This window comes from Stomoxys calcitrans, chromosome 3 (genome assembly GCF_963082655.1).
Source record: "Stomoxys calcitrans chromosome 3, idStoCalc2.1, whole genome shotgun sequence".
Lineage (NCBI taxonomy): Eukaryota > Metazoa > Arthropoda > Insecta > Diptera > Muscidae > Stomoxys > Stomoxys calcitrans.
This window is the reverse complement of record NC_081554.1, coordinates 66,522,643-66,549,876: the sequence shown is the minus strand read 5'-3', so window position 1 is coordinate 66,549,876 and position 27,234 is coordinate 66,522,643. Positions and strand designations below refer to the sequence as shown.

The 27,234-nt window shown below is 40.4% G+C and overlaps 1 protein-coding gene across 1 annotated transcript in view; it reads left to right on the top strand.

Annotated features, from left to right (window-relative positions):
* Positions 1 to 27,234, top strand: part of LOC106083962 (protein eyes shut) — a 323,238-nt gene that overhangs the window by 236,494 nt on the left and 59,510 nt on the right. The window contains exon 6 of the mRNA XM_013247300.2: positions 14,332 to 14,604. Within this exon, the coding sequence (XP_013102754.2) occupies positions 14,332 to 14,604 (273 nt within the window). The remainder of the gene's footprint in view (positions 1 to 14,331; positions 14,605 to 27,234) is intronic.

Genomic DNA, 27,234 nt, shown 5'->3' with positions numbered 1-27,234 from the left:
CGGAGGTCTCATCTGTGTGTTGGAATTGTAGGCATACAGGTCATAGATACCAAGAATGTTTAGCTGATCGCAGTGTTTTTTGTTATGGTTGTGGTACTCCACAAGTATATAAACCCAATTGTAGGAAATGTAATGACAATCCAAAAAACTTCCAGAGCTCTGCACTGAGAAGTGCACCCAGACCGAAAACTTGTCAACAATCCTCACAGACCATGTAAAAATATTTTCTCGTTCAAATTTTCCTTCGGATACTCAACCTGAGGAAACCCATAATACTGAATATTCAAATAAAAATTATGATACCCAGGATAATACTGTGATTCAAAGTACTTGCCCTACTACTACAGGACCTCGTCCAATAATACCTTTTCATGTGAGGTTAAAAAATTATCTCAAGGTCAGAGACAGGATATTCAATGAAGAGCCTAGGGTTGCCAGGTCAAGCAAAAGGATGAGAAAATTTTGGAAAATTGTCAAGAATTTAAAAATGAACTTTAGTGTTTCAGTACTTGAGAGGCCAGGCGATGTTCGTCCTTATGCTGAGGTGCGTTTGTTAGATAGAAATGTGATAGGTCTTTTAGACACTGGTGCCTCCGTGACGTGTCTTGGTGCTCAAGCCGCTATAGATTTTCTAGGATCTCAGATTCCTTATAAGAAATTAAACACCACTGTCAATACGGCAGATGGTAAACCTCAAAGGATTGCGGGTGTTTTTACGACTGAAGTGGTTTTTAGAAATAAAAGTGAGCCCATTACTATTTATGTGGTTCCTAATTTGTCACAGGATTTGATACTTGGCATTGATTTTTGGAGGAAATATAACCTTCTTCCTCAGTCTCTTTTAAATGGAATTTCCAGTTTATCGTTCTCAGTAGGCGATGCCCAAAATTTAGACCAGAAATATCTCTCGGTGGATCAGAAGTTTCAGCTGCAATGTGCTATTGATTTATGTCCTTCGTTCGCGAAAGAGGGCCTAGGGAAAACGAATGTTATTTGCCATACTATTAATACGGGTGGTGCAACCCCGATAAAACAAAGGCATTTCCCTGTCTCTCCGGCGATTGAGAAGCTAATCTACGAAGAGCTTGATCGCATGTTGGCTATGGGTGTAATAGAGGAGTCCACTAGTCCTTGGTCTTCACCGATTGTTTTGCATAGAAAACCAGGCAAGAATCGCTTATGCTTGGACAGTAGAAAACTTAATGCTGTTACAGAGGGGGATGCTTATCCACTTCCACATATCGATGGTATCTTGAGTCGTTTGCCTAAAGCTGAATTTATATCCAGCCTTGATTTGAAGGATGCATTCTGGCAGATACCGCTAGATGAATCGTCGAAAGGTAAGACTGCATTCACGGTTCCTGGGAGACCCCTTTATCATTTTAAAGTTATGCCATTTGGCTTATGTAATGCCCCGCAAACCATGTGCAGGCTTATGGATAGGGTGATACCGGCATCTCTCAGAGCTGAGGTTTTGGTCTACCTGGACGATCTTCTAGTGGTATCTCCCACATTTGATCGGCATCTAGAGGTACTCAAGGAAGTGGCTAAGTGTCTTCGTAATGCTGGACTTACAATAAACGTAGGAAAAAGCAAATTTTGTATGACAGAAGTCCGATATTTAGGCCATGTAGTTGGGGACGGGACCATTCGTACCGATCCAGGAAAAATTTCGGCCATTACTGAATTCCCGGCACCGAGATCGGTTAAACAAGTCCGACGATTTCTAGGTATGTCAGGGTGGTACAGAAAGTTCATCAGGAATTACGCTGCTATTTCTAGTCCCTTAACTGATTTGTTAAAGACTAATCGAAAATTCGTATGGACCGAGGAGGCCCAAAAATCCTTTGAAGATTTGAAATCCATTCTTAGCTCAGCCCCTGTTTTGCACAGTCCTGATTTTTCACAGCCGTTTTTTATACACTGTGATGCCAGCAAAACAGGAATAGGAGGAGTCTTGGTGCAAAAGAATGCGGAGGGCGATGAGTTTCCTGTGGCGTTTATGTCTAAGAAACTTAACCAAGCCCAACGTAACTATAGTGTCACTGAACAAGAATGCTTGGCAGCAATGCTTTGCATTAAAAAGTTTCGAGCTTATGTCGAGGGACATGAGTTCACGGTGATTACTGATCACGCCTCTCTTAAATGGCTCATGTCCCAAACTGACTTAAGCACGCGGCTAGCTAGATGGGCCTTGAAGCTTCAAGGATACCGGTTTAAAATTGAGCATAGAAAAGGGTCGCAGAATATAGTTCCTGATGCGCTTTCGCGTACGAATACCGATGACTTGTCCGAAATATGCGGTCTGTCCGAGATAAGAAATGAGCGCGGGGTTTTTGTTGATTTAAAATCTGAACGTTTTTCCTCTGACGACTACAAGGACTTATTGAGAAGGGTTGAAGATAATATCGATTCCACTCCCGACTTGAAGATTATCGATGGTTATTTATACAGACGAACGGAACACGCCGTTGGAGAACAGCTTGCTGATGACATGATTTGGAAGCTATGGATTCCTAAAAGTATGGTTCCAGAGGTATTGCAGAAACATCATGATGACCCCTTGTCTTCGCATTGTGGGATTAATAAAACATTGGAAAGAATTCGCAGATACTATTTCTGGCCTAACTTAGTTTGGGATGTTAAGAATTATGTTAACTCGTGTGAAGTTTGTAAGAGTACAAAGCACCCTAATGTTGTTATGAGACCACCCATGGGTGACACTGGTTCATCCCATAGATTCTTTCAGCGCTTATATGTTGATTTCATAGGACCTTACCCTCGATCCAGTTCAGGGAATATTGGAATTTTTATTGTCCTTGATCATTTTTCAAAATTTTGTTTTCTCCGCCCGGTTAAAAAGTTTACAGCTGATGCTGTTATTAAGTATATGGAAGAAGATTTGTTTCACACATTTGGTGTACCAGAGAGCGTTATCTCGGATAATGGAACGCAGTTCAAAGCAAAGAAATTTAATGATCTTTTGAATTTTTATAAGATTTCTCATATTTATACCGCAGTTCATTCGCCACAGGCTAATGCCTCTGAACGGGTGAACCGATCCGTCATTTCTGCTATTAAAGCATTTGTAAAACCCGATCAAAAAAATTGGGATGAAAAACTAAGCCACATTGCGTGTGCTTTGCGTTCGACAGTACATACTGCCATTGGGACTTCCCCTTATTTTATGGTTTTTGGTCAAAATATGGTGACTAATGGTTCTATTTACCAACTGCTAAGAAAACTGAATGCTTTAGAGGATAGGGCGATACAATTTAATAGATCGGACACCTTTGATGTTGTTAGATCTAAAGCTGCTAATGTGATGAGAGTGCAACATGATCGTAATGAAAGACAATACAACCTACGTTCGCGTGAAGTGTCATATAATGTTGGTCAAGAGGTGTACAGGCGAAATTTTAGCCAAAGCAGTTTTGAAAAAGGATACAATGCTAAACTTGCACCTACGTTTATTAAATGCAGGGTTCGTCGTAGAATTGGTACTTGTTATTATGAACTTGAAGATCTTCAAGGCAAGTTGGTTGGTACATATCATGCAAAAGATATGAGGCAATAGATTACATCTCCATGCGGTATCAGACTTAATCTCCAATTTGTCCACTAAGCCTGATTTTGGCGGGGGGTATTTGTAGTGGCGCATGTCGATGTACCCAATATGAATATATTTCTTGGAATTGGCCCGCCTGATAATAGATCTGGACATTCCTGTTTTTTTTCCAACCCCAACGCGAGTTAACATACAATGTGGATGCTAGAGTATTTTTGTTGTTGTGATTGCTTGTCTCATGTTGTTCCCTTATTGGAACATATTTGGAGCTTTGCCTATGCTGTTTTTCTTCTTCTTCTTCCTTGTAGCACTGTTACAGTTGGATTCACTTACATTGACCGCTGTTGATGATTCAAAGCTTAGTGTGATCATGTGTTATAATCACTTAGCTAACAGAGACGCATCATAGGCGGTAGCCTAGGGGAAGCGTTACAGCCTACGAGCCGGTGAGCGTGAGTTCGAATACCGGCAGCAGTGTTTCTTTATACATTTATATTTTTTATTTATTTATTTTTTTTTTTTTTTGTTTGTTTCATTTCATTTGTTTTCTTTTTTTTTGATCATTTGATCACATCAAAGTTCAAATGAGTTGTTTAATTTTTTTTCCTTTTGGTTTTCTTTTTTTTTGACAACTATTGGATAAGGTGGAAAATGGTTTTGGTTGTTAACATCCACACATATAAGTCCGACCAAATCATAGGTTTAGAGCACTTTGTCTCCATATTGAAAAGTTGCTATAATTTCCCCTTAGCCATAGTGGTGAATGTTAACTTCTTTTCTATGTTCTTTGTAGCTTTTCTTTCGCATTGGAGTTCCCATACACTCACAAATGGATTATTATTGTATTTGTGGCATGTATGTAAAAGAAGACATTTTTGGTTTTGAGAATTTTAATTTGTGGTAGTAATTCAGCAATTTGCCCCATTGTTTAGGTCAAGGCTACAAAAGGTGGTAGCAGACTGATTTGAGATCCATTTTGCTCCAACCTTGCAACCGTGTGCACCCAAAAGTTTAAGTTTTTGTGTCGTAAAGGACTTGAGATTCTTTAAAAGTGTAAAAGCGTTATCCTTGCTTTAGTAAAAAAGGGATTAAATTTTTTTTTGTTGGTGGCAGTTCTCCTCAATTTTTATTTTTTTATTGTCCTGCAGAATCGATGTTTATTTATAAAATCGCGGGTAAATAATTGTTGCAAGTGTTGGTTTCCTGCATTTTCTTTTTGCTGAGGGTTTTATCCCCAAAGCTGGAGTGTTGGTCCCCTGTGATCATTTAACTCCTGGATTAATACATTTGGTAAGGTTGCATTTTTTCTAAACAATTTCTCAATTTCTTTTGAGAACTCATTGTTCTGTGGGCCTTGTTTCTCTGATTCTAGGATTCCCCCTTTCCCTGTGCTCATATGGATTTCTCTGTTTCTGCTGTGCAGATTTGGCTGCCTGAGAGAGTCTAACAAAAGTCTTTTCATTTTTTTTGATCAGTGGATTCTGGTGTTTTAAATGGATCGTTTGTCTTGGTTTCAAGTACAAGAAAAAAAAAGAGCCGTCGGGATTGGTGCAACTCATTTAGTTTTTGTTTTTCGGGAATCGAAACAAACGCGTTTTGGTTGAAAAATCACTCTCGAAAAGGAAAAAAAACTCTTGCGTGCTAATTCTTAGGTTTTGTAACTTGCTAAAAAAAAAGACCTTAAAAAAATAATTATTTTTCCGTATTTTTGCCCATGTAATTGGCCTCAAGTGTTATATAGTTTAATTTTTGCTCATTGGTAAGGCAGAGATGGAGAACCGAATCGGAGGTGAAACAAAAAGTTAATGCCTAATTGAGAGTTTTTTTGGTAAAAGTAGTTTGGCAATCCAATGTTTTAGAAAAAGGCGAATATAAAAAAAAAACCGATAGAGTGAATCGTATCAAATGTTAAAGACTATATTGAAAAAAGTGATTTTTTGTGTATGCCGCGTATTTTGTTAAAAACTTGCAATTGGCTGGAGTTTGCTGGTTTGTTTTAATAACCCCTCACCCCTCGAAAGGCCTTTCAACGTGGGAGCTCCAACAAAAACCAAGTAAGTGCAAACTGTTATACTACCACTGAGCAAAGCCAAACAGATTTATTTTTTTTCGGAGAGTGAGAGAGATGCCGTTACCTCTCTCAGGTAATTTTTGTCAAATTAAATAATTTTTTTCTTTTAAATTAATTTAAAAATGTTTTAAATCTTCCCCCATAATTTTTAAATTGGAATTTTTGCAAGTTGGCAACTTTCAGATGATCTGTTTGTGTTTGTTCAGTTAGATATCCTGCATATACATATGTATCTGATTCTGTGCTGGTGGATATGTCAATGCTAAAGTGTTAACATGCTATTGGAACCTCTGTTAACTATGTTGATTCGCTGTTAACAAGACTCTCAGAAAATGTTCTTGGGTCTGAAAAGCACTGCTTCGATTGAAATAGCTTTGATACATTTTTTTTGGCAATATTTTTTATATGAATGTACGTTTTGTGCCTTTTGATCATTGACATATCTAGCCCAGTATGCCTATAAAATATTGTTTTTACATTTGATACCATTTTTATTGAAATTTGGCTGCATATTAGTCAAAACTTCGCGATTTAAAATTAGTTTTTCGTTTTATACAACCGAGTGGGTTGTGTTGATGTATGTGTGATTAGAGGGAAAAAATGAAGTAAGGGAAAAAAGGGGTCAATGCACTCACAGCTGTTTTACTTTAACAGAAGTACAAATGGAAATACACTCACACAGCTACATATCATTTTTTTCATAATGAGCCTTTTAAATGAAGTTTGTTTCACAGCCGATTTAGTTTTTTTTTTCTGCCGTGCTATGAATTCAAATAAACTCGCCTATTGATTCTTATTTGATATATTATATAAATATTTTTTTTCATGCCGTGTTTTTTTTTAACCCTTCTTGTTAAGTTTTGAGATTTAATTTAAATGATTAGTTTTTTTTTAGAGTTATGAAAATAATTTTAGTAAATTAAAGGATCAATTTAGATATACAGAAAAATTGGTTGTTAGCCTTGACTTTAATATTTCTTTTATTATATTTTTTTTTTGTCTGTTTTTAAAGTAGGATGTGATTCATCCCTATAGTGAGCGACCGGATTTGATATTGAACTTTTTCTTAATAAATTTAATGAATTTGTTAAATATGGAGTAAGCCCAAACCTTTGAGTTTGATTTGTAGGGTCGGTAAAGGAAGGTAGGTTAAATATTATGGGTTTACCAACCAAGAAGCGATTTCTTTGGATGCTTTTGGTAAACAGGAAGGGAGGGCATGCTGTGCAGCTTACACCTTAGCACAGCCGATCGAATGATGTCGGAAATAGATCCTCTGGTGTTGTGACCCCCTTATACTTTGTGTATTTGTCTATTCTATCTGACTTTCTTTTGTTTTGGTTTTGCTATCATTCGTGCACGCATTAACATTAAAGCTGGTAGTTGGTAAAATTAAACGATGAACATTGGCAAGATCCCCCCCATCCGACGAGCAATAAGGCCGGTGAAATATGCGTGCCATGCCGTTTTGTTTCATCTATAGACATTTATGTGGAGTTTTGCTCAGACTAGACCCATGCACACTACATAGGTGAGAAGTTTGCCCCTGTTCCTTAGTGGAATGTTCGTGGGCAAAATTTGCATTTTTTGCATTTGCAGGTGGAAACACAATATCAGACATGAACCAAATTAGGGGAGTGGTATTGAAAACAATATAGGATTTTGTAAGTAGCACGGAATTCCTAACTTAACATTTTCTTTTTAGAGGTTACTTTATAGTTTTTAGAGCGCACAACAAGACGATTAATGGCTTAGGTGTATGTCCATTATGGCATGGGGCGGATTAATATCTGCATCCTCTTTTCAGCCCAACCTAACCTAGCCTAGTCTTTAGCGAAAAATTTCAAAATTTTCACAAAATTTTTCGAGTAATTTGCCTAGAAAAAAAATTTTCATTAAATGTACAAAATTTCTATGAAGTTTCCATGAAACTTGCCGTAAAGGAGCAATTTTCAAAAAAAAAATTCTTTCGGGCAAAATTTATATGAAATTTTCTCCTTAGGCATAATTTCAATAAAATTTTCATAAAACTTTCCTTAAAGAAAGAAATTTTTTCTGAAGTCAAAATATCCCCAAAATTTTCTCGAAACCACAATTTTTTATAAAATTTTCTTCAAAGACAAACTGTTAATGCTTTAATTTTTTTATTATTTTCAAAATTTTTATTGTCCTTAATAGGAATAGTTTTCTGGATTTTATTTTCCAACATAACTTTACTCCCTTTTAAAACTTTTTTGGGGAATTTCTTCTCTTTAAAAATACTTCAGTCATACTGGTTGTACCATAAATTTTACACTTTATAGTTGACAATTTCAAAATTCATACACTTAAATTCCATTAGACAAAATGGAAACCCTCCTTTTTTACTCGGTACATTGAGATCTTAAAATGCGTATGGCGTGTATACTAAAACAGCAGTAGCTGAAGAATATCCAGGAAAATGACAACATTTACCTTAGCCATTTGATAGTGGGAAAGGTTTAACATTCATCTCAGTATCATGCAGAACCTCACATCTAACCATACATCCGTCGTCACCAGGCAACTCCTAAGCCAGTGGCAGCTTTGAACATCATCTTCATCGTCATCGTCCTCACCCATCCGCATCCTCATCATAAATATCATCATCAACACTTTGAATGAACCAGTCAACCATTCAAGCCATGGTCCCAGTATCCCATCAACCACATAATATCCCTAAAAATCTAAATGGTTTTCATTTTCAAGAGAAAGAGAGTAAGCAAATAACCAATACAAAATTTTAGGGTCTTTTCAGTGGTTGCTTTGGAGAGTACAAAGCCCAAGTGAAATGTGCCAATGACCACTTATCCAAAGGGCTAGGTTTTCCCTCTCGTACTCGTACCTAGTCAAGCTTAACATTGGCAGAAACTTAAACACCAAACGAATACGAATACGAATACCATAAAATGAGCACTTATCTTTAGTAGAGATCTTAAGTAAATCACATTCTTTCTCTATGACTATTTATGTTGAATATGCCATTAAATATTTCACATGATGCCATGAACGAGGTCAGTATGATGAGTGTGGTCAATGGGGATTTAAATTCAAAATGGCTTGCATTAATGGGCTTACCTTTTTTTTATAGCTTGTGGAAGTTTTAGCGGCCAAATGTTAGCTGAAAAGAGTGAGAGGATATATTGTCTATGATTATAAGGAGTTAATTTTTCAACAAAGTAAAACAATGTGAGAAAATTTCGTGCCAAATTTTGTAGGGATCGGCTAAAAAATTACCAAACTATTGCAATATAAATCAAATTCGGAAGAAAATATATATGGGAACTATTGGGTTGCCCAAAAAGTAATTGCGTATTTTTCATACAGTCGGCGTTGACAAATTTTTTCACAGCTTGTGACTCTGTAATTGCATTCTTTCTTCTGTCAGTTATCAGCTGTTACTTTTAGGTTGCTTTAGAAAAAATGTGTAAAAAAAGTATATTTGATTAAAGTTCATTCTAAGTTTTATTAAAAATGCATTTACTTTCTTTTAAAAAATCCGCAATTACTTTTTGGGCAACCCTAGATTCGTATTTAAAGACTGTAGGGTGATTTCAACAGACGGATGGACAGACGGACGGACAGTCGAACAGTTATGGGCAGATAAGGTAAGATTAGGTTTAAGTGGCAGTCTGCCATCAGACTCACTTAGACATTTTCGTTCATTGTTATACCACAAGAACAGGAGAAGAAAGATGCCTTCTACGTCCTACCATTAAACCATTGAGATCGCTTCAAAAAGCCCCCCACAACTTGCGAATGCTCACATCCGCAAAATCAGACAAATTCTCCAAGAAATGAGAAGCTAAAGTGGAACTCCTTCTGACTGCCAGAGCGGGACACACGCACAGCAGATGTTCTATAGTCACCTTTTCCTCCACGTCCTCACAGCTTCCGCAGAAGTTGTTACTTCCAACCTTTCTGTTTTCCGATCAGACATCGACCTGTCAAGACGGACACAAAGACTGAGACGCCAGTTTTAGCCAGCTAAAGCAAACCGGTAGACCTCTACTCTAGATTGGGGTACATAATGTTGGTGTATTCACAGACCAGCTTTTCTGACCATGTGTCTTTCCTTGCACTTCAGGCCTGATCCTGAAGACTCGGCATAAAAGGGAGGCCATTGAGCTTAAACTTAAATGGGACTGCACTCACTGATATGAGAGAAGTATCCCCTGTTCCTTAATGGAATTTTCATGGGAAATTTAGTAGTAGTAGTAGTGTCGTGTCATGACGGAAACGAGGGCTGAGAAGTCTTTTCGAGCCAGGGACAGTAAAGCCGAAGATCTCTTCAAGTCTAGATCAGACACATAATTTTGAAATGCCCATGACAATCCGTTTCCCTTGAGCTAAGTCTTCGGGCTTGACCCTGAAGACTTAGCTTACATGTCGCTAGAGGCATACACACAGATTTCAGTTTCCCTAGAATGTCTTTGGTAGTTCCTAGTCCGGCAAGCTCTTCCACTCTACAATTCACTGGGACAGTAAAGCGGTAGACCCCTTCAAGTCTAGATCAGACACATAATTTTGACCATCTATCATCCGTTTTTCTTCGGACCTGATACTGAAGACTTAGATTCCAGTTACCCTAGAATGTCTTAGGTAGTTCCTAGTCTTCCAGTCAATATCAGACACATAATTTTGGAATGCCCATGACCATCAATCATCCGTTTTTCTTCGGACCTGATCCTGAAGACTTAGATTCCAGTTACCCTAGAATGTCTTAGGTAGTCCCTAGTTCCTCTCTAAAATTCACTGGGATATATCTTTGGCCCGGAACTTAAAACAGATGAATTTTGAACTGTTCAGCCATCTCGTTGAGATATCTGCGACAGTCGAGGACGGTTTGTGAATCCTAAAATACGTTCTCTCTCCAGAGATTTATTGGCTGACTAAGGAGATGTTTATGTCAATCTTTGTTATGACATTACATCTTAGCCATTCCACCACTTCTTTAATTACAAGGATCTCCGCTCGATACACACTACAGCGGTCGGTTGGCCTTCTCGATATGACCAGCCCTAGTGCTTCCGAGTACACACCAAAGACCACCTGTGTTCGCCAATGTTCACATCCGCTAAATCAGACAGGTTGTCAAAGTAATGAGAACCCAATGTGGCACCTCTTCTAACTGGCAGTGCGGGATACGCACAAAGCAAATGTATTTTTCGATCAGACTGAGACTTCTGACTCGCAAGCTCTCTGTGGTCCGGCACCCAGAACAGGTGAACTGTTCAGCCAGAGATCTGCGAGATCTGCCTGGAACGTGGGGCATTGTGTTAAAGATACCACAGTGCGCGTAGCAGCCACTTGATCAAAGGGAAAGCTTGGCCTCACAGCAGTGGTTGCCGCAATTTTTCCAGCCACTATGTCTAAAGGCATAAGGCGTAGCATTAAATTAAGGGCATCGGATAGCGTAGTCCTCTGTGCGGCTGTGTATATGTATGTGTATGAATGTATAAACAAGCCATCCTTTGGCTCCGGCTGAGAATAGAACTGTAGGTGGACTTTTGAAGCGCCGTCCACCAGACCACAACACCATATAGCATTTAGGGGTCTGGCAACTGCAGTATATACCCAATGCGTGACATTCGAGAGTGGTTCTTGAATTCAGATATATGTTAACCAATCAATTAATGGATGCCAGACTGTCCTGTTCTTAGTTCTTCAGAGTACACCTGAAGCCCACCTATTCGTCTAGTTTGGAACCAACGGTATGTAACTTCTATTACCAGGGATTTTGTAGTTCCAATCGGTTCCATCAGGAAAAGAGGCACAGTACTTTTGTTGAAAAGCGGCTCAGGCTATGTATAATCCGCACTGCCTGGAATTTGAGGCAGTGTATTAAGGATACCACAGTATGCGTAGCCGCCACGTGATTAAAGGGAAAGCTTGGCCTCACAGCAGTGGTTGCCACAATTTTTTCAGCCACTATGTCCAGAGGCATAAGGTGTAGCATTAAATTCAGGGCATCGGATGGCCATTCTTTGACTCCGGCTGAGAATAGAACTGTAGGTGGACTTTTGAAGCGCCGTCCACCAGACCACAACACCATATAGCATTATGGTTCTGACAACTGCAGTATATACCCAACGCATGACTTTCGAAAGCGGTTCTTAATTTCAGATATTTGTGCACCAATGATTTAATGGCTGCCTGAGTACTTCAGAGCACACCCGAAAGCCCACCAACATTTGGAACCAACCGTATGCAACTTCTATTACCAGGGATTTTGTAGTTCCAATTGGTTCTATCAGGAACAGAGGCATAGTGCTTTTGTTGAAAAGCGGCTTCACAATGTATAATCTACACTAACTGAAACATTGGGTACTGTATCTAAAACAATGTCCGTAGCCGCCACATGACCAAAGAGAAAGCTCCCCGAGCCCTACAGCGGTGGTTGCCGCAATTTCTCCAACCACAATGCCCAGAGGCTTCGGGTGTAGCATTCAATTTAGTGCATCAGATGGTGTCGTCCTCAGTTCGGCTGTGATGCACAAACGAGCCATCCTTTGGATCTGGCTGAGAATAGAACAGAAGGTGGACTTTTGAAGTGCCGTCCACCAGACTACAACACCATATAGCATTGTAGGTCTGATAACTGCAGTATATACCCAGTGCATGACACGCGGTCTAAACCTCCAACTTTAGCCAATAGCTCTCTTACGGGTGTATAGGGCAAAAGTTGTCCTTCCTGCCCTTTCCAAGATGTTTGATTTGTGATGTTAAATTTCCTCTCCAGCAAAACACCCAAGTATTTTGAGCTTTGAGTAAATGGAATAATTCTCCTCCCAAGGAGACAGGTAACACTTTGAGTAACCTTCCGACAAGAACAACATCCTAATCTCCTGCTGATTAGAACAACATCCGCATTAGACGGATTTTCGCCTAGACCACTATCGGTAGCCCAATTCCCTGACGTACGAACGGATGTGTCTAGATTGTCTTAGATTTTTACGACAACTAAGAATATATACTTTGTAGGATCGGAAATTAATGTTGTTATGAGTTGGAAATAGAATGAATACACCCCCGTCATTCGGTGGTGCGTATACAAGAGATCTAAGTGAGTTAAATTTCAGACTACCTGCAGAGCCTTACCTAGGTTAGGTTTGGTAAGAATAACAGTCCTTTACAGATTCACTTAGGCAATTTTAAGCCCATTGTGATATAACTGATAAGCGAGAGACCAAGATCTCTAGTGGGAATGGAACCACGACTCCCGCACAGGCAGTCCGAGCTACCAATTCGTCTAGCAGAGCGCCCAGACCCTTTACTAACCCCAAATCGAAAATTGACTCATTTTTGGCTATTATTGTTGATTGTTAATAATTCGTTTTTTGCCACTTTCCAAGATTTACCATACCAACCCTCACGGAACAGGACAACCCCAAAAACATCTTCACAGCAAATCTATCTGAAAATCCCAACTACCGTCATCTACTACAATGCCAGGAATTTAAGTGATATATGTTTGTATAGGTGTGTGTGCGTGTGTGTGTGCGTCCATGTCCGGTCATAGGTATATGTGAAACTTAACATAAGTAGAGATGTTGCCACAGCCACCTCATCAGAATATTGTACATTTCATCTCTTGGACCATTCGTTCATCCAACCAACCAATCTAACCAAACATCCTTCCATCCATCCATCTAGTCTTGCATACGTCTTCTCTCTATGCGGCTGGTAAAGGATTGTTGGTTAGCCATAAGCATGATTTTCTATAGGTTTATGTTGACAAAACTTTGCAAATGTGGTGGCTGCAAAAGTGTTTTGTGTTTTAGTTTTGGGATTTTGACACTTAATGTATGCTGTCATTCAGCTGAAACATTTACACACACACACACACACACACACTCGTTCTTCTTGAATGCCTATACAGCAGCAGCAGCAGCACAAATACCAAATGAGATGAATGTGTTGGCTAACACAGACTTACTTACAGATGATAGTCCTTTAATGGCACCGGCAGTGTGTAAATGTTTCCCATTTATCTATGTGTGTGAGAGTGCGAGTGTGTGTGTGTGTGTATGCGTAAGCCATATATGAGTGTTTTGGTCATATGTGAGATAAGAATGAGAGCTGTTTATATGTGTTTGCCGGAATGGTTATCCGCAGCAGCCATAGAAACGTGTGTATGCATGTGTAAGTGAGTTTAGTTATTTATTGCATATTATTGGGCTACATTGTTTGCATCGCAAAAGGGTTATTTGTAACCCATGGCAGGCGGTTGGCTTTGAAGTGTGTGTGTTTGTCTGTATGTGTCTGTTTGTATGAGTACAAGTATAGATGCGTGTATTTGATGCCAGTGTGTTTGGCAAGTTAACAGCTTAAATGTGCTAATATCGCCTAAAGGGTCGGTTATACACTCGGCCAGTCGGTCATTTGTTTGCTAGCCTGGATGTTTGGTCACTTGGTCATATGCCAATGTTGAAAGTCTTGCCTACCATGTTAACAGTTATGTTGGGAAAAAGTGTTAATCTTCTGGCCCCTCTTCCCAAATCTCCCCTCGACTGAATTGTTTGTTGGATTTTAACACTTTAATGCCAGCCGTGCTGAACCAAAGCCCAAAGTTTGTCCTCCTTTGTTGGAATTGTTACATATTTAAATATTTCATTTCAGCTTGAATTCCTGTTTAACACATTATCCCTTTTCTCTTTTGTGAACATTTCAGATTGGATTTCAGCCGTAATTATACCCATTGCAATGCTTCGCTACTGGTCAACGACACCTTGGCCATGTCTGGCGACCAGCCAACTTGGCTGAAGCTGTTGCCTCCACGCATGCATACGCCTGAGACTATTTTGAATACTTGGCTGCATTTGGGTGGAGCGCCTCAGGCACCCATTGGCCTCATCATTGAATTGCCACCATCCCAGAGTGGTACTGGCTTCACTGGTTGTTTGCATTCGCTGAAAATCAACGAAGATTCCAGAGAGATATTTGGGTAAGTAAAGACAGCCGTACAAGAATCAATACGGAAGGGGGTTATTGAAAAATTAATTGAAAAATGAACGATAAAATGAAATGAGAACAGGAAATCCTTTGAAACTGTTAAACCGTAAAAAAAATTAAAAAAAAAAAATGTATGAAGAAAATTAAGAAAGATGAGTTGGAAATGCGTTGTAAAGGTTTTGCAAATACAAAGCAAAGTTGCCCATGAGTATTACCTTAAGAAACAGAGACAAACTTATCACATATCTGTCCAATTCAAGTTTTAAGCTCAATGATAAGGGGCCTGCTTTTTACAGCCAAGTCCCAACGGGGTGCTGCAATGCGACACCTATTTGGGTAGAAGTTTTCACATGGCATAGTACCTTACAAAAGCGGCCAGCATTAGGAAGGGAAAACTGTTTCCAATGTTCCTTTTAGGATTCGAGCCCAGAATTTATATGGAAGCTACATCAGGTGGTGGACCGATTTCGACTATACTTGCCACGGCTGTTGGGAGTCGTAACAAAACCAAACCAAAATCGGATAATAACTACTTTCTCTACAGGCTCAAAAACCGATTAGAACCACACTTGCCAAAACAAAACTCCCCATGCCAAATTTAAGTCATATCGGATAAGAACTGCGCCCTCTACAGGCTCAAGAAGTCAATATATTGACCAGTCCCAACCCACTTACACTGATAGAAAATATTTGTGCAAAATTTCAAGCACTTAGCTTAGCGTGTGCTTTCTACAGGCAGACGGAAATGGCTTAATCGACTTAGAATGCTAAGAGGATCAAAAGTATATGCTCTGCTGGGTTTCAAATTTATATTCTCCTATTCTATGGTGGAGGGTATAAAAAGGCAAACTTTGGATGGATACATATCGAAATGGGCCACGAGAAATGGGTTAAGAATCAACTCAAGGAAGACGGAGCTGGTAATTTTCACTCAGAAATATAACATGCCGAATTTCATACTCCCGTCTTTGGATGGGACCACTCTGGAGTTTCAATGGAGGCCGAAGCCAAGTCCTCGATTCAAAACTGTCCTGGAAAAGGAAAACGTAGAAAAGTTGGCGATATGCGTTGTGCGCCTTAGAGTATTGTAGAATGATGTTCGGTGGGAAGTGGGGAGTTAGCCCGAAGATGATATACTGGATGTACACGGCCCTTGTGAGAGCAGTGCTGGCATAAGGAACACTGCTATGGTGGACAACTGTGGAGATGAGTATACGGACCAAAGAACTTCGAAGGTACAGAGACTGGTCTGCTTCGGGATCACTGGCTTGCGTCGTGACCACGAGATTCACATCGCATGCGGGCCTGGATCAATGCAGAATTAACAAACTGTTAAAAAATTCGGGCCTGGACCGGTAAGGTAGCGCTTAGCCTGAAAGAACTTGGCATGCTGATAGTAAAGGCGGACACTGTCACAGATCCTCCACAGATCTAGAGGCCATGGATGCACAGGGTAAGTTGAGAAGGGTTTCAGACTACCTTCCGCCGAGACCTATTCTGCAGAGGTTGTTCCGCATTCGCTTTTCCGAGAGGGAGTCGGATGCTGTGTTTGAGGAGGGTTGGCAGAGGGTTTAGCGGAGGGTTTGACGGAGGGTTTGGCGAAGGGTTTGGGGGCTCCACGGCAGGCAGACCTGTGGCCGGTCTTGCACACGTGCCTTTCGTGAAACTACTGAACATAGTAGAGGAGGTGGGGCAGTGGCGCAGCGGGAGTCTTTGGATGATTGTGGGACTGCCAAAACACTCTAGCCAACTGTTGATCAGAATAGGACGAGAGAATTGCTGCCCTTTGATAAACCATCACTGAGTACGAATAAAGGGATCACAACAGGACATTGTGCGATAGGCCATATGTCCGCGCGCATGAAAGTCCCGCATAATGACTACTGCGAAGACGATATAATACCTGCTCTGCTCATGCCCGGGTTTACGGCAGAACCGATTTTCTTGAAATTTACGCATAATGTGTAGGCTATATAATTTTTCGTTATCGGAAGGGGGACGGACCCTCCCCCTTACACAACCCAAAATGAAAAGTGGACCGATCGGGACAAAATAGGTGTCAAATGAAAGGTATTGGAGAGTAGAATACGAATATGGTATGAGGCTCAAATGAAAGATATTCGGGAGTAGATTTCGATTCAGGCATACAAAATCAGATCGAAGTATAGGGGGTCACGGCACCCCTCAAAAACGCCATTAGACCCATTATGACCATATGATACTTGGCTGAACCGATTTTCTTTAAATTTTCATAGATTGTGTACGTTTGTCTGGAATGAAATATAGGCTATATAATCCGCCTCCGGGTGGAGGCGGACCCTCCCCATTACCCCAAAACGCCACCCATATTCGAAAGTGGTTCGATGGGCATCAAATGAAAGGTGTTGGAGACCAGAAAACGAATATGGTATTAAAATTTGGGATCAAGTACCAAGCAAGTTTAAACTCAATGATAAGTGACCATTTTTATAGCCTAGTCCGAACGGCGTCCCGCAGTGCGACATCTCTTTGGGAAAATTTTTTTAACTGACCATACATGGCATTGTACCTTGCAAATGTCGCCAACATTAAGAGGGGATAAACACCGCTTTGTCGGATATTCTCGCCAGGATTAGAACGCGTTCAGCGTCATAGGCTACAATGACACGAATTCGATATCCGCATTCAGGGCGAAGTATCACCACCCTAAAAAAATATTAGAGAGTTAAAGAAGGCGCAGCGGAGCGAGCCCGGTTCGGCTAGTAAGATATTATTGTGCAAAATTTCAACCGTCTAGCTTTACTCCACTGCAGGCCACTGTAGCGCAGAGGTTAGCATGTCCGCTTATGACGCTGAACGCCTGGATTCGAATCCTGGCGAGACCATCAGAAAAAAAAATGTTGAGCGGTGGTTTTCCCTCCTAATGCTAGCAACATTTGTGAGGCACTATGCCATGTAAAACTTCTCTCCAAAGAGGTGTCGCACTGCGGCACGCCGTTCGGACTCAGCTATAAAAAGGAGGCCCCTTATCATTGAGCTTAAAACTTGAATCGGACTGCACTCATTGATATGAGAGAAGTTTGCCTCTGTTCCTTAGAGGAATGTTCATGGGCAAAATTTGCAACTTTGCTTTACTCCATAGAAAGCGTGAGTCGAAAACGCAAGAACAGACGGACGGACATGGCTTTATCGACTTAAAATGTCATGACGATCAAGAATATATATACTTTATGGGGACTTAGACGAGAGGTGTTACAAACGGAATGACGAAATTAGTATACCCCCCATTCTATGGTGGAGGGTATAAACCCCAATTTAGTAGGCTAACCCATATCCGAACCGTTTATGGTCCACTTTGACCTAATTTGGCCGTCTGGTCCGATCTGTCTGATTTATTTACCTTTTTTCTGAAATTTCAAATCTACAACATGTACAGGCCTTCGAGGTATCTAAACCAAATATGTTCAGATCGACCTAATATGATTAAAAAGGATTTATAATCCTTTTTATGGTGGTCGGTATTCAAAGTTCGCCTAGTACGAACTTAATGCGTTTTTACTTATTCATATCTAGTCATCTCCCTGTCAACCTTTCGGACTGGAGCAGGGGGCAAAATACTTCATAACATATTGGGTTGCCCAAAAAGTAATTGCGGATTCTTTTAAAGAAAGTAAATGCATTTGTAATAAAACTTAGAATGAAATTTAATCAAATATACTTTTTTACACTTTTTTTCTAAAGCAAGCTAAAAGTAACAGCTGATAACTGACAGAAGAAAGAATGCAATTACAGAGTCAAAAGTTGTGAAAAAATTTGTCAACGCCGACTATATGAAAAATCCGCAATTACTTTTTGGGCAACCCAATAAGTCTCTTGATATATGTTACTAAAATCTTTTGTTGGCGATACATTCATGCCCTAGTAGTGAGTGTGTGTGTGGCCTCAAAAACTTTTTTTAAAAAACCAATAAAGTCATCTTATAATCATCCAATTTATCAAAAGAGACAACCTATTCAATTCTTAAATTACTTAAAAAATAAAATAAACCATTTAAAAACGTCAACTTCCAGTATGTCTTTACCAAAAAAAGTAACCAACGCGTCCAATTTACTTCTGAGCAAAACCACGCATTCTTATGTTATAATGATGATTATTAAAAATAAATCGCATTTAAATGTTAAGGGTTTCTAAAACAACTCAAAGAATAATAATAAACATACACATAAGCATTTTAAAATCCATTCGCTATGAGGCTTAAAACGTAACTTTGACCATTAAAATTGATTGAAAACAATAAAATCAAATTAACGCGGTTGAATTACATTAGAAGAACAAAATGCGATAATTGTTGCAAAACAAACCAAAAAAAAACGAAGCAACAAAACATAAAATCAAACAATTGTAGCCTCATAATACCAAAGAGCAATTTTGTTAATGGTGTTAAAATCAATTGAATGGAAAAGACCAAATTCCAGCGCAAAAAACAACTGAATTCCATTAAATAATTGACACAAGTACAATGGCATAAATTGCTGAAAGAATCACTTTTTTGTACCCTACACCACAGCTGTGAAACAGGGTATTATAACTTTGTGCAATTGTTTGCAATGATGGAGACGAGCAAGACGAGCCATTGTTAAGCAATGGCTCTGGGAGTTTTAATATAGCTCCCATATAAAGGGTCAATTTTTAGCTGTTATCTTTTTGGCAAAACTTGTTTAAACAGCTCACGCATGTTTCGTGTTTTGTCTCACTGTTAAACATCTTCAGTTTGGTCGTCTTACAAACGAACAACGCTTGCAAAATATTGATTATACACTACATCACTACTGTGATACAGGACAATATAACTTAGTGAATTTGTCTGTAACACAACACCCAGAAGGAAGAGAGATAGACCCATTGATAAGTATACCGACCGACTCAGAATCACTTTCTGATTCGATTTAGCTATGTCAGTCTGTCTGTCCGTCTGTCTATCCGTCTGTCTGTCCGTCTGTCTGTCCGTCTGTCTGTCCGTCTGTCTGTCCGTCTATGTGTCCACCTGTCTGTCCTTCTGTCTGTCCGTCTGCCTGTCTGTCTGTCCGTCTGTCTGTCCGTCTGTCTGTCCATCTGTCTGTCCGTCTGTCTGTCCGTCTGTCCGTCTGTCTGTCTGTCTGTATCTCCGTCTTCCTCTCTGTCTGCCTGTCTGTCGGTCTGTCTGTCTGCACAAAGTACAAGCGGCAATTTTCATCCGATCGTCTTCAAATTTGGCACAACCATTTTCTTGGGCCTAGAAAAGAAGCCTATTGAAATTGGAAAAATCGGTTCTGATTTGAATATAGCTCCCATATTTATGTTCGTCCGATTTGGACTAAAATTGCAATTATGTCGTTATTTTTAAACCGATTCTCACGAAATTTTGCACGATTTTGCCTTCTTGAGTCGCAATTTTTGTCCAAATTGGATGTAGTGTTCTGTTATGACTTCCAACAATTGTGCCAGGTACGGTCCATATCGTTCTATAACATGATATAGCTCCCATATAAACCGATCTCCCGATTTAAATTCTTGAGCTCTTACAGTTCTTAAATTTTTGTCCGATTTTACTGAAATTTCACACGGAGTGATTTGTTATGACTCCCCCTCCCCCTTTAAACCGATCTCCCGATTTTATTTCTTAAACCCCTGTGAGACCCAATTTTTGTCTGCTTTGACTGAAATTTTCCACGGAGTGTTTTGCTATGACTTTCAACAACTTTGCCAAGATCGGTCTAAATCGGTCAATAACCTGATATAGACCCCAAATAAACCGATCTCCCAATTTGACATCTGAGCCGCTGGGAGCCGAAATTTTTGTCCGATTTGGCTGAAATTTTCCATATAGTGTTCTGTAAACCTATTTCCCGATTTGACTTCTTGAGTCCTTACAAGCCGCAATTTTTATCCGATTTGACTGAAATTTTGTACATGGTGTTCTGCCATGACTTTCAACCGCTATGTCAAGTACGGTTTAAATCGGTCTATAACCAGATAAAGCTCCTATATTTTAGCAAAATCCATGGTGGTGGGTTCCCAAGATTCGGCTCGGCCGAACTTAGAACGCTTTAACTTTTAAATAGTTGATCGGAAACTTTTGGTGGGTGTTGATGTTCCAGTTGTCGGTACGAGCAATAAATGGTGTTTGGGATAGATAGCACGCGCCTTGTTACCGGACGCTCCTTGTGTAATTTGGGCGTTGGACTGGCTGATCTTCAGATCGTCGTCTTCGGTTTTGGGTGACGACGTTTTCTAGTTCGGTGGTAGGGAAAGACGGGTGCTCTCTATACCTATAAAGACACAATCTTATATTTAGGATTTCAATACTACAAGGTCTACGGGTTGAAAAGATCTCTAGCAGGTGGAGTATGTATTGAAACATCAAGCTGTCTGCGAACAAGTCGCGGATGAGAACAAGTCCCGGATGCGAACAAGTCGCGGATGCGAACAAGTCGCGGATGCGAACAAGTCGCGGATGCGAACGAATCGCGGCTGCAAGCAAAGTGCGGATGTAAGCTAAGTGCGGATATGAACGAGTCGCAGATGCAAGCTAAGTGCGGAAGCGAACGAATCGCTGGACAAACACCTGGAACTATGTTAAGACAGCAGATATGAACATTCGCAAGTTAGAGGGCTTTTTTAAGCGATCTGGATGGTTCAACGGTAGGAACTTGAAGGCATCTGTCTTCTTCTGTTCCTGTGGTATCACAATGGCCGAAAACGTCTAAGTGAGTCTGATGGAAGACTGCCACTTAAACCTAACCTAACCTATGTTAAGACAAGTTGTTGCGATTGCGGACACTGCCAATTATCTACTTTCCAGCCAGTCTTTCTCTAGCACCAGAGAGTTCACACTGATAGCAGCAAACACCCAACATTAAGAGCATAAACGAAAACAGATTGATTGAGAATTATACCCAGTATTGGACAAAAAAACAAACAATGTAATAAACACCCAAAGTCACAGTCTAAAACAGATCTCAACCCCTGGTTTCTTAATGTAGACCCCCAGGCCCACTCTGTCCCCTAGCTTTGATCCATCTGTGTAGCATGATTTTCCTGATGGCAATACTAGGGTTCCGTCAGTCCTAGACTGTGCCGCTGGCAGCAGTACCTTGCACTCGACCTCAAGTGTCGTCTCAGGTATCCAATCGGAAACCTCTTCCCTTCCTTCAAGTTTCCTATCGTCGCCTTGATTATACCGAGATGGTATGAGCTGCTCCCATCCTCAATTCATTCTCTCATCGCCTTAAATCTCATAGCTGCAGTGGCTGCCTCACATTTATTCTGTACGCCAGTGGGTCGAATATCGCGAATAGTCTCCAGTGCCCTAGTGGGCGTGGTCTTCACCGCTCCACCTATGCCAAGACAACATGTTCTCTAAACTTGTTGTATGGTCCTTATGTTGCACTTTTTCTCCATAGCAGTCCACCAAACTACTGAAGCGTAAGTAAGTATTGATCTAATCACGCTCCTAGTGGACTATCCTCGGATTCAGGCCTTAGTTCGAGCCTACGGCCCGTATACACAGTGCCCAACATCTTTTAGCCTTCTGAGTACGCTCTTGAATGTGACAATTCCAATTAAATTTCCTATCCAAGATCACTCCTAAGTATTTGACTTCAGATATCGAAATAGTTTTGAGGAAACGTGGCGCGTCAAATTGGCCCACCTTCGTCTTCATAGTGAACAGGCATATTTTTGTCTTCTCTGGGTTAACATTGAGACCCCTGGATCTAGCCCAGTCATATGCAAGACCCTTTCGGCTCTTCCGCATAGCCGGATCAGATCGTCTGCATAGCAGACGGGTTCAAATCCCTCCTTAGTCAGCATCAGTAATAGGTAATTTATGGTGGTCACCCCAAGGAGTGGCGATAAAATGCTTTTCTGTGGGTTCCCCTATGCCACTTTATATCAGTTAAAATAAGCCGTGTATTCGTGCGATCGAATCAGCAGTGGGAATTCGGGGAGTAATTACAAGCACATACGAGGCAGGTTCGTGTATGTATCGTTGTATCGGCAGAACAAATCGTGGATCGGCAAAAAGTATGCACGAAGCATGAACGATTGATAGAACGAGTCGCAAGTAGCCGATAAATTTAATTCGCGCAGGATGAAGGGTAACTATGTACGGGCAAATGTAATTTATCACGTTACAGTGGTTTGTTATGACTTTCAACAAATGTGCTAAGTACGGTTAAAATCAGTCAATAACCTGATATATATATCCCATATAAACCGAAGGGATATAGTAGTAGTACAAGTAGGTAGACTCGGTGGTATAGGGTTTTATAAAGTCGGCTTCGCCGAACTTTTTATTCCTTGCCTTACTTGTTGGTTTTGTTGTCCGTTTTTCTTGTATTTTGTTTTTTGCTTTACTGTTCTGATCAACTCTCATCAAAAGTAATGACATATAAATGGACACAATAAAGCCAGCATATGGATGGGCTCATTCAGCCAGTTATAAATTTTCTCGACATTCCATGTCAGTTAAAAGCGCTTTTCTTTTTTTCCAACTTTCCACGGGATTTGGGAAGCAAAAACGTGTTATAATTCAGGTACATATAATTACACTATGGATAAGAAAAATAAAGACAACTTAAAATAGAAAATGTATGGGGATGAGGTAAGGAAGGGCAAAAGTCGGGCGGTTCCGACTGTTAATACCCTACACCTACCCTATAAGTACAATGTGGGGGCTATACCCAATTCTGAACCATTGATGGACCTCAGCAGGCAAAATTATGTTCAAACTGTAATAACTACGGTTGATATATGACAACATTATTGCAAATTACCCAAAACCTGACGAACATTATATGGGAGCTATAACTAATACTGAACCGATTGCTATGAATTTCTCCAATAATGTCGAGAGTCATTAGACAATCCTTCCTGCCAAATTTCGAGAGAATCGGGTAACAAATGACCATTTTATTGGATTATTACTGCAAATCGGACGAACATGTATATGTGAGCTATATCCAAATCTGAACGGATTTCTAGGAAATTCACCTGTAATGTCGGGAGTCATAAGACAATCCTTCCTGCTAGATTTGGAGAAAATCGGTTACCAAATGACGATTTTATTGCAGTATTACTGCAAATCGCACGAACATATATATGGGAGCTATATCCAAATCTGAACCGATTTTTTCTAATTTCAATAGGCTTCGTCTCTAGGCGGAAAAACATGCCCATACTAAATTTGAAGACGATCGGATGAAAACTGCGACTGTAGTTTGTACTCAAATTAACATGGACAGACGGACCGATCTCCCTATTTTACTTCTTGAGCCTCTAGAGGGCGCAATCCTTATCCGATTTGGCTGAAAATTTGCATGACGTGTTTCGTTATACCTTCCAATAACTGTGCTAAGTATGATTCATATCGGTCCATAACCTGATAAAGCTGACATATAAACCGATCTGGGATCTTGACTTCTTAAACCTCTAGAGGGCGTAACTATTATCCAATTTGGCTGAAATTTTGAACAATGGTTTTTCCCATAACTTTCAGCATACGTGCTAAATATGGTACGAATCAGTCTATAACCTGATACAGCTCCCATATAAACCGATCTCCCTATTTTAATTCTTGAGCCTCAAGAGGGCGCAATTTCTTTCCGATTTGGCTGAAATTTGGCATGAAGTGTTTCGTTACGACTTACAATAACTGTACTAAGTATGGTTCAAATCGGTTCATAACCTGATATAGTTGTCATATAAACCGATCTGGGATCTTGACTTCTTCAGCCTCTAGATGGCGCAATTATTATCAGCCTCTAGAGGGCACAATTATTATCCGCCTCTAGAGGGCGCAATTATTATCTGATTTGATTATTATCCATAATCTTCAATATGCATGTCAAATATGGTCTGAATCGGTCTATGGCCTGGAACAACAACAATGTAAACAGATCTCCCTCTTTTACTTCTTGATTCCCTAATGGGCGCAATTCTTATTCGAATTGGCTGAAATTTTACACAATGATTTCTTCTATGGTCTCTAACATTAAATTATGGTCTGAATCCGACTATAACTTGATATAGCTTCAATAGCATAGCAATTCTTATATTTTATCCTTTGTTTGACTCAAAAGAGATACCGGGAAAAGAACTCGACAAATGCAATCCATGGTGGAGGGTATATAAGATTCGGCCCGGCCGAACTTAGCACGTTTTGACTTCCAAAGCAACTGCTCCGTATATGAAGCATCCCACCATCCGCAGTCTGTGGACGAGCACGGTAGCTCTCAGCTGAGCGTCTCTTGATAAAGTTGAACACCACACAAATCGGAGCATCTAGAAGCTCCATAACGTATGGTGCTCATAGTCATCCCGGCACGAGTAAAGCAGTCATTAAGACCAAACTCTCGCCTTGAGCTCATAAAGTATGCAATATTTAACCGATTCCTTTGCAACGGCGAATGTTGTTATTTCAAACTGTTTTTGTATTATACCTATTTAATTGCCCACTAGTGTATGTGTAGTCTTCATGTCAGTGTTATCAAATGTTAATGTCAAAGCCAAATACAATTAAGTACAACATGCAAATTTATTAACATTCAATGCAGGGCAGTAGTGTAGGTATTGAGGTATACAAGTATGTGTGTGTGTGTGCGTGTGTGCCATCACCAATGGCACGTGTATCAGAATATGACCCAACACACGAGCGTGATCAAAGTAATAATGTATTTTTATGGTCTCCCGAGAATATGAATGGGTCAAAATGGATTTTTCACCACATTTAGTATGAATGTGTCTTTATTTGCATTACCATGTGTTGGCCAGGAAGATAATTGGATGGATTAGCCAAACAAATGTCAGAGTAAACAAAAATTTTCATTTTCTGTTACTTTTGTATTAAAGTTCAAGAGATTTCATAAGAAATAATTGTACGATTTGCATGAGATTTTTGTGATTATGTGACTTGTGGATGTTGGAAACCAAGCAACGGTTCTGATTGGTTTTGGCTGAGCAAAATCCAGGCTTATCTTGGTCTTCCTTCATCTCAAATGTGGACACAAACCTCCCTGCGGGGTAGCTACCTTAAACATCCGCGAAAGCTAGTGAGCTTCAATAGGCCACGAGTTCACCTTTAAAAGGATATAAAATAGGTTAGGCGTGAGGTTAGTAGCCCATCACCCGGAAATTACTTGGAAAAAACGAAGAACAATAAAAATGAACTCTCACTATGTTGACGACCCCCGCAAACGTTTTAAGAACCATGATTTGCGTATCTGCACCTGGAATGTCCACAATCTTTATAAAGAGGGTGTAGATATGCACTGGCGGATGTGTTGGAGAAATGCAGGACAGATATTACTGCCATATAGGAAGTGCGATGACTCGGAAAGGGCTACTCCGGTGTATGAAAGGCTAGCCACAATCTGCATTAAGGCCAAATTCATCAACATCAGCCTTATTTGCCCCCTTGCCCTGGCGGAAGATTGGGACGACCAGACCAAGGATATTTCTACGAGCTCCTAGAAAAAGAGAATGGCCGCTGTTCCGCCCCATGATATTAAAATCGTTCTGGGAGGTTTTAATGCGAAAATGAGAAAGAAAAGATCATTGGCCCAACACGAGTGTCATGTTTAACGCAGATGCCTGCCATTACGACCCAAACCTGCGAGACCCAAGGGTGAATACGATGCGTCTACCAACGCTCCCACATGTGGTAATCAACACATGAGTACAAATTTTATCCCATGTATTTGGACGTGTTCACCTCATTGGTTAGAAGTGGAGCACTACATAAAACTTCTTCCGATCTATGGGTCACGGCACCAGGTTGAAAATGCAACAGCATACACCACTCGACTGACCCAATTGCTTGATGAAAGCACTTCTTGTTCCGATGATATAATGGCGCAGTGGCAAACCATTGTCCACTCCATGAAAAATGCCGCAAAATCCGTACTTGGTTACCCCCAAGAAACCCATGGTACGACCAGGAGTGTCGAGATGCTACTGAAGCCAAAAATGCGGCATTCAGAGTAACCCTGCAATCGGTATCGGGAGATAAGGAGAGAGGAGAAAAGTGTATTCCGCAGATAGAAAAAGGAAATGGAAAGACGAGAGTGTAAGCGAATTGAGATGCACAGGTGTTAGAATGAAGTCCGGAAATTCTTCCAAAGAATTAAACATCAAACCGATGGCTTTGGTGCAGGCAAATCCTCCTGCAGAGACAAAGAAGGAAATTTTACCCAACTGCTAGTGTCCTACGATGGCGGCGAAGAGGATACCGCAGAACCAATCCCTGATGTTGGTAAGAATGTTTACTTTCAAGTCAGCATGAGGTCCAAGCAGCAGTAACCCGGCTGAAACACAATAGGGCAGCAGGAGCCGATGGGTTGCCCGCTGAACTGTTTAAGATCGGAAGCGACACACGTAAGCATCAGCTCGTCTGCACAATTTGGCTAGAAGAACGCATACCCGATGATTGGGACTTCAGCTTACTATGCACCATACACAAGAAATGAGACAAGACGAAATGTGCCAACTACAGAGGAATAAGTCTCCTCCCCATCGCATACAAGATACTATCGAGCGTACTGTGTGAAAGATTAAACCCCAAAGTAAATGAGATTATTGGGCCCTATTAGTGTGGTTTTTGACC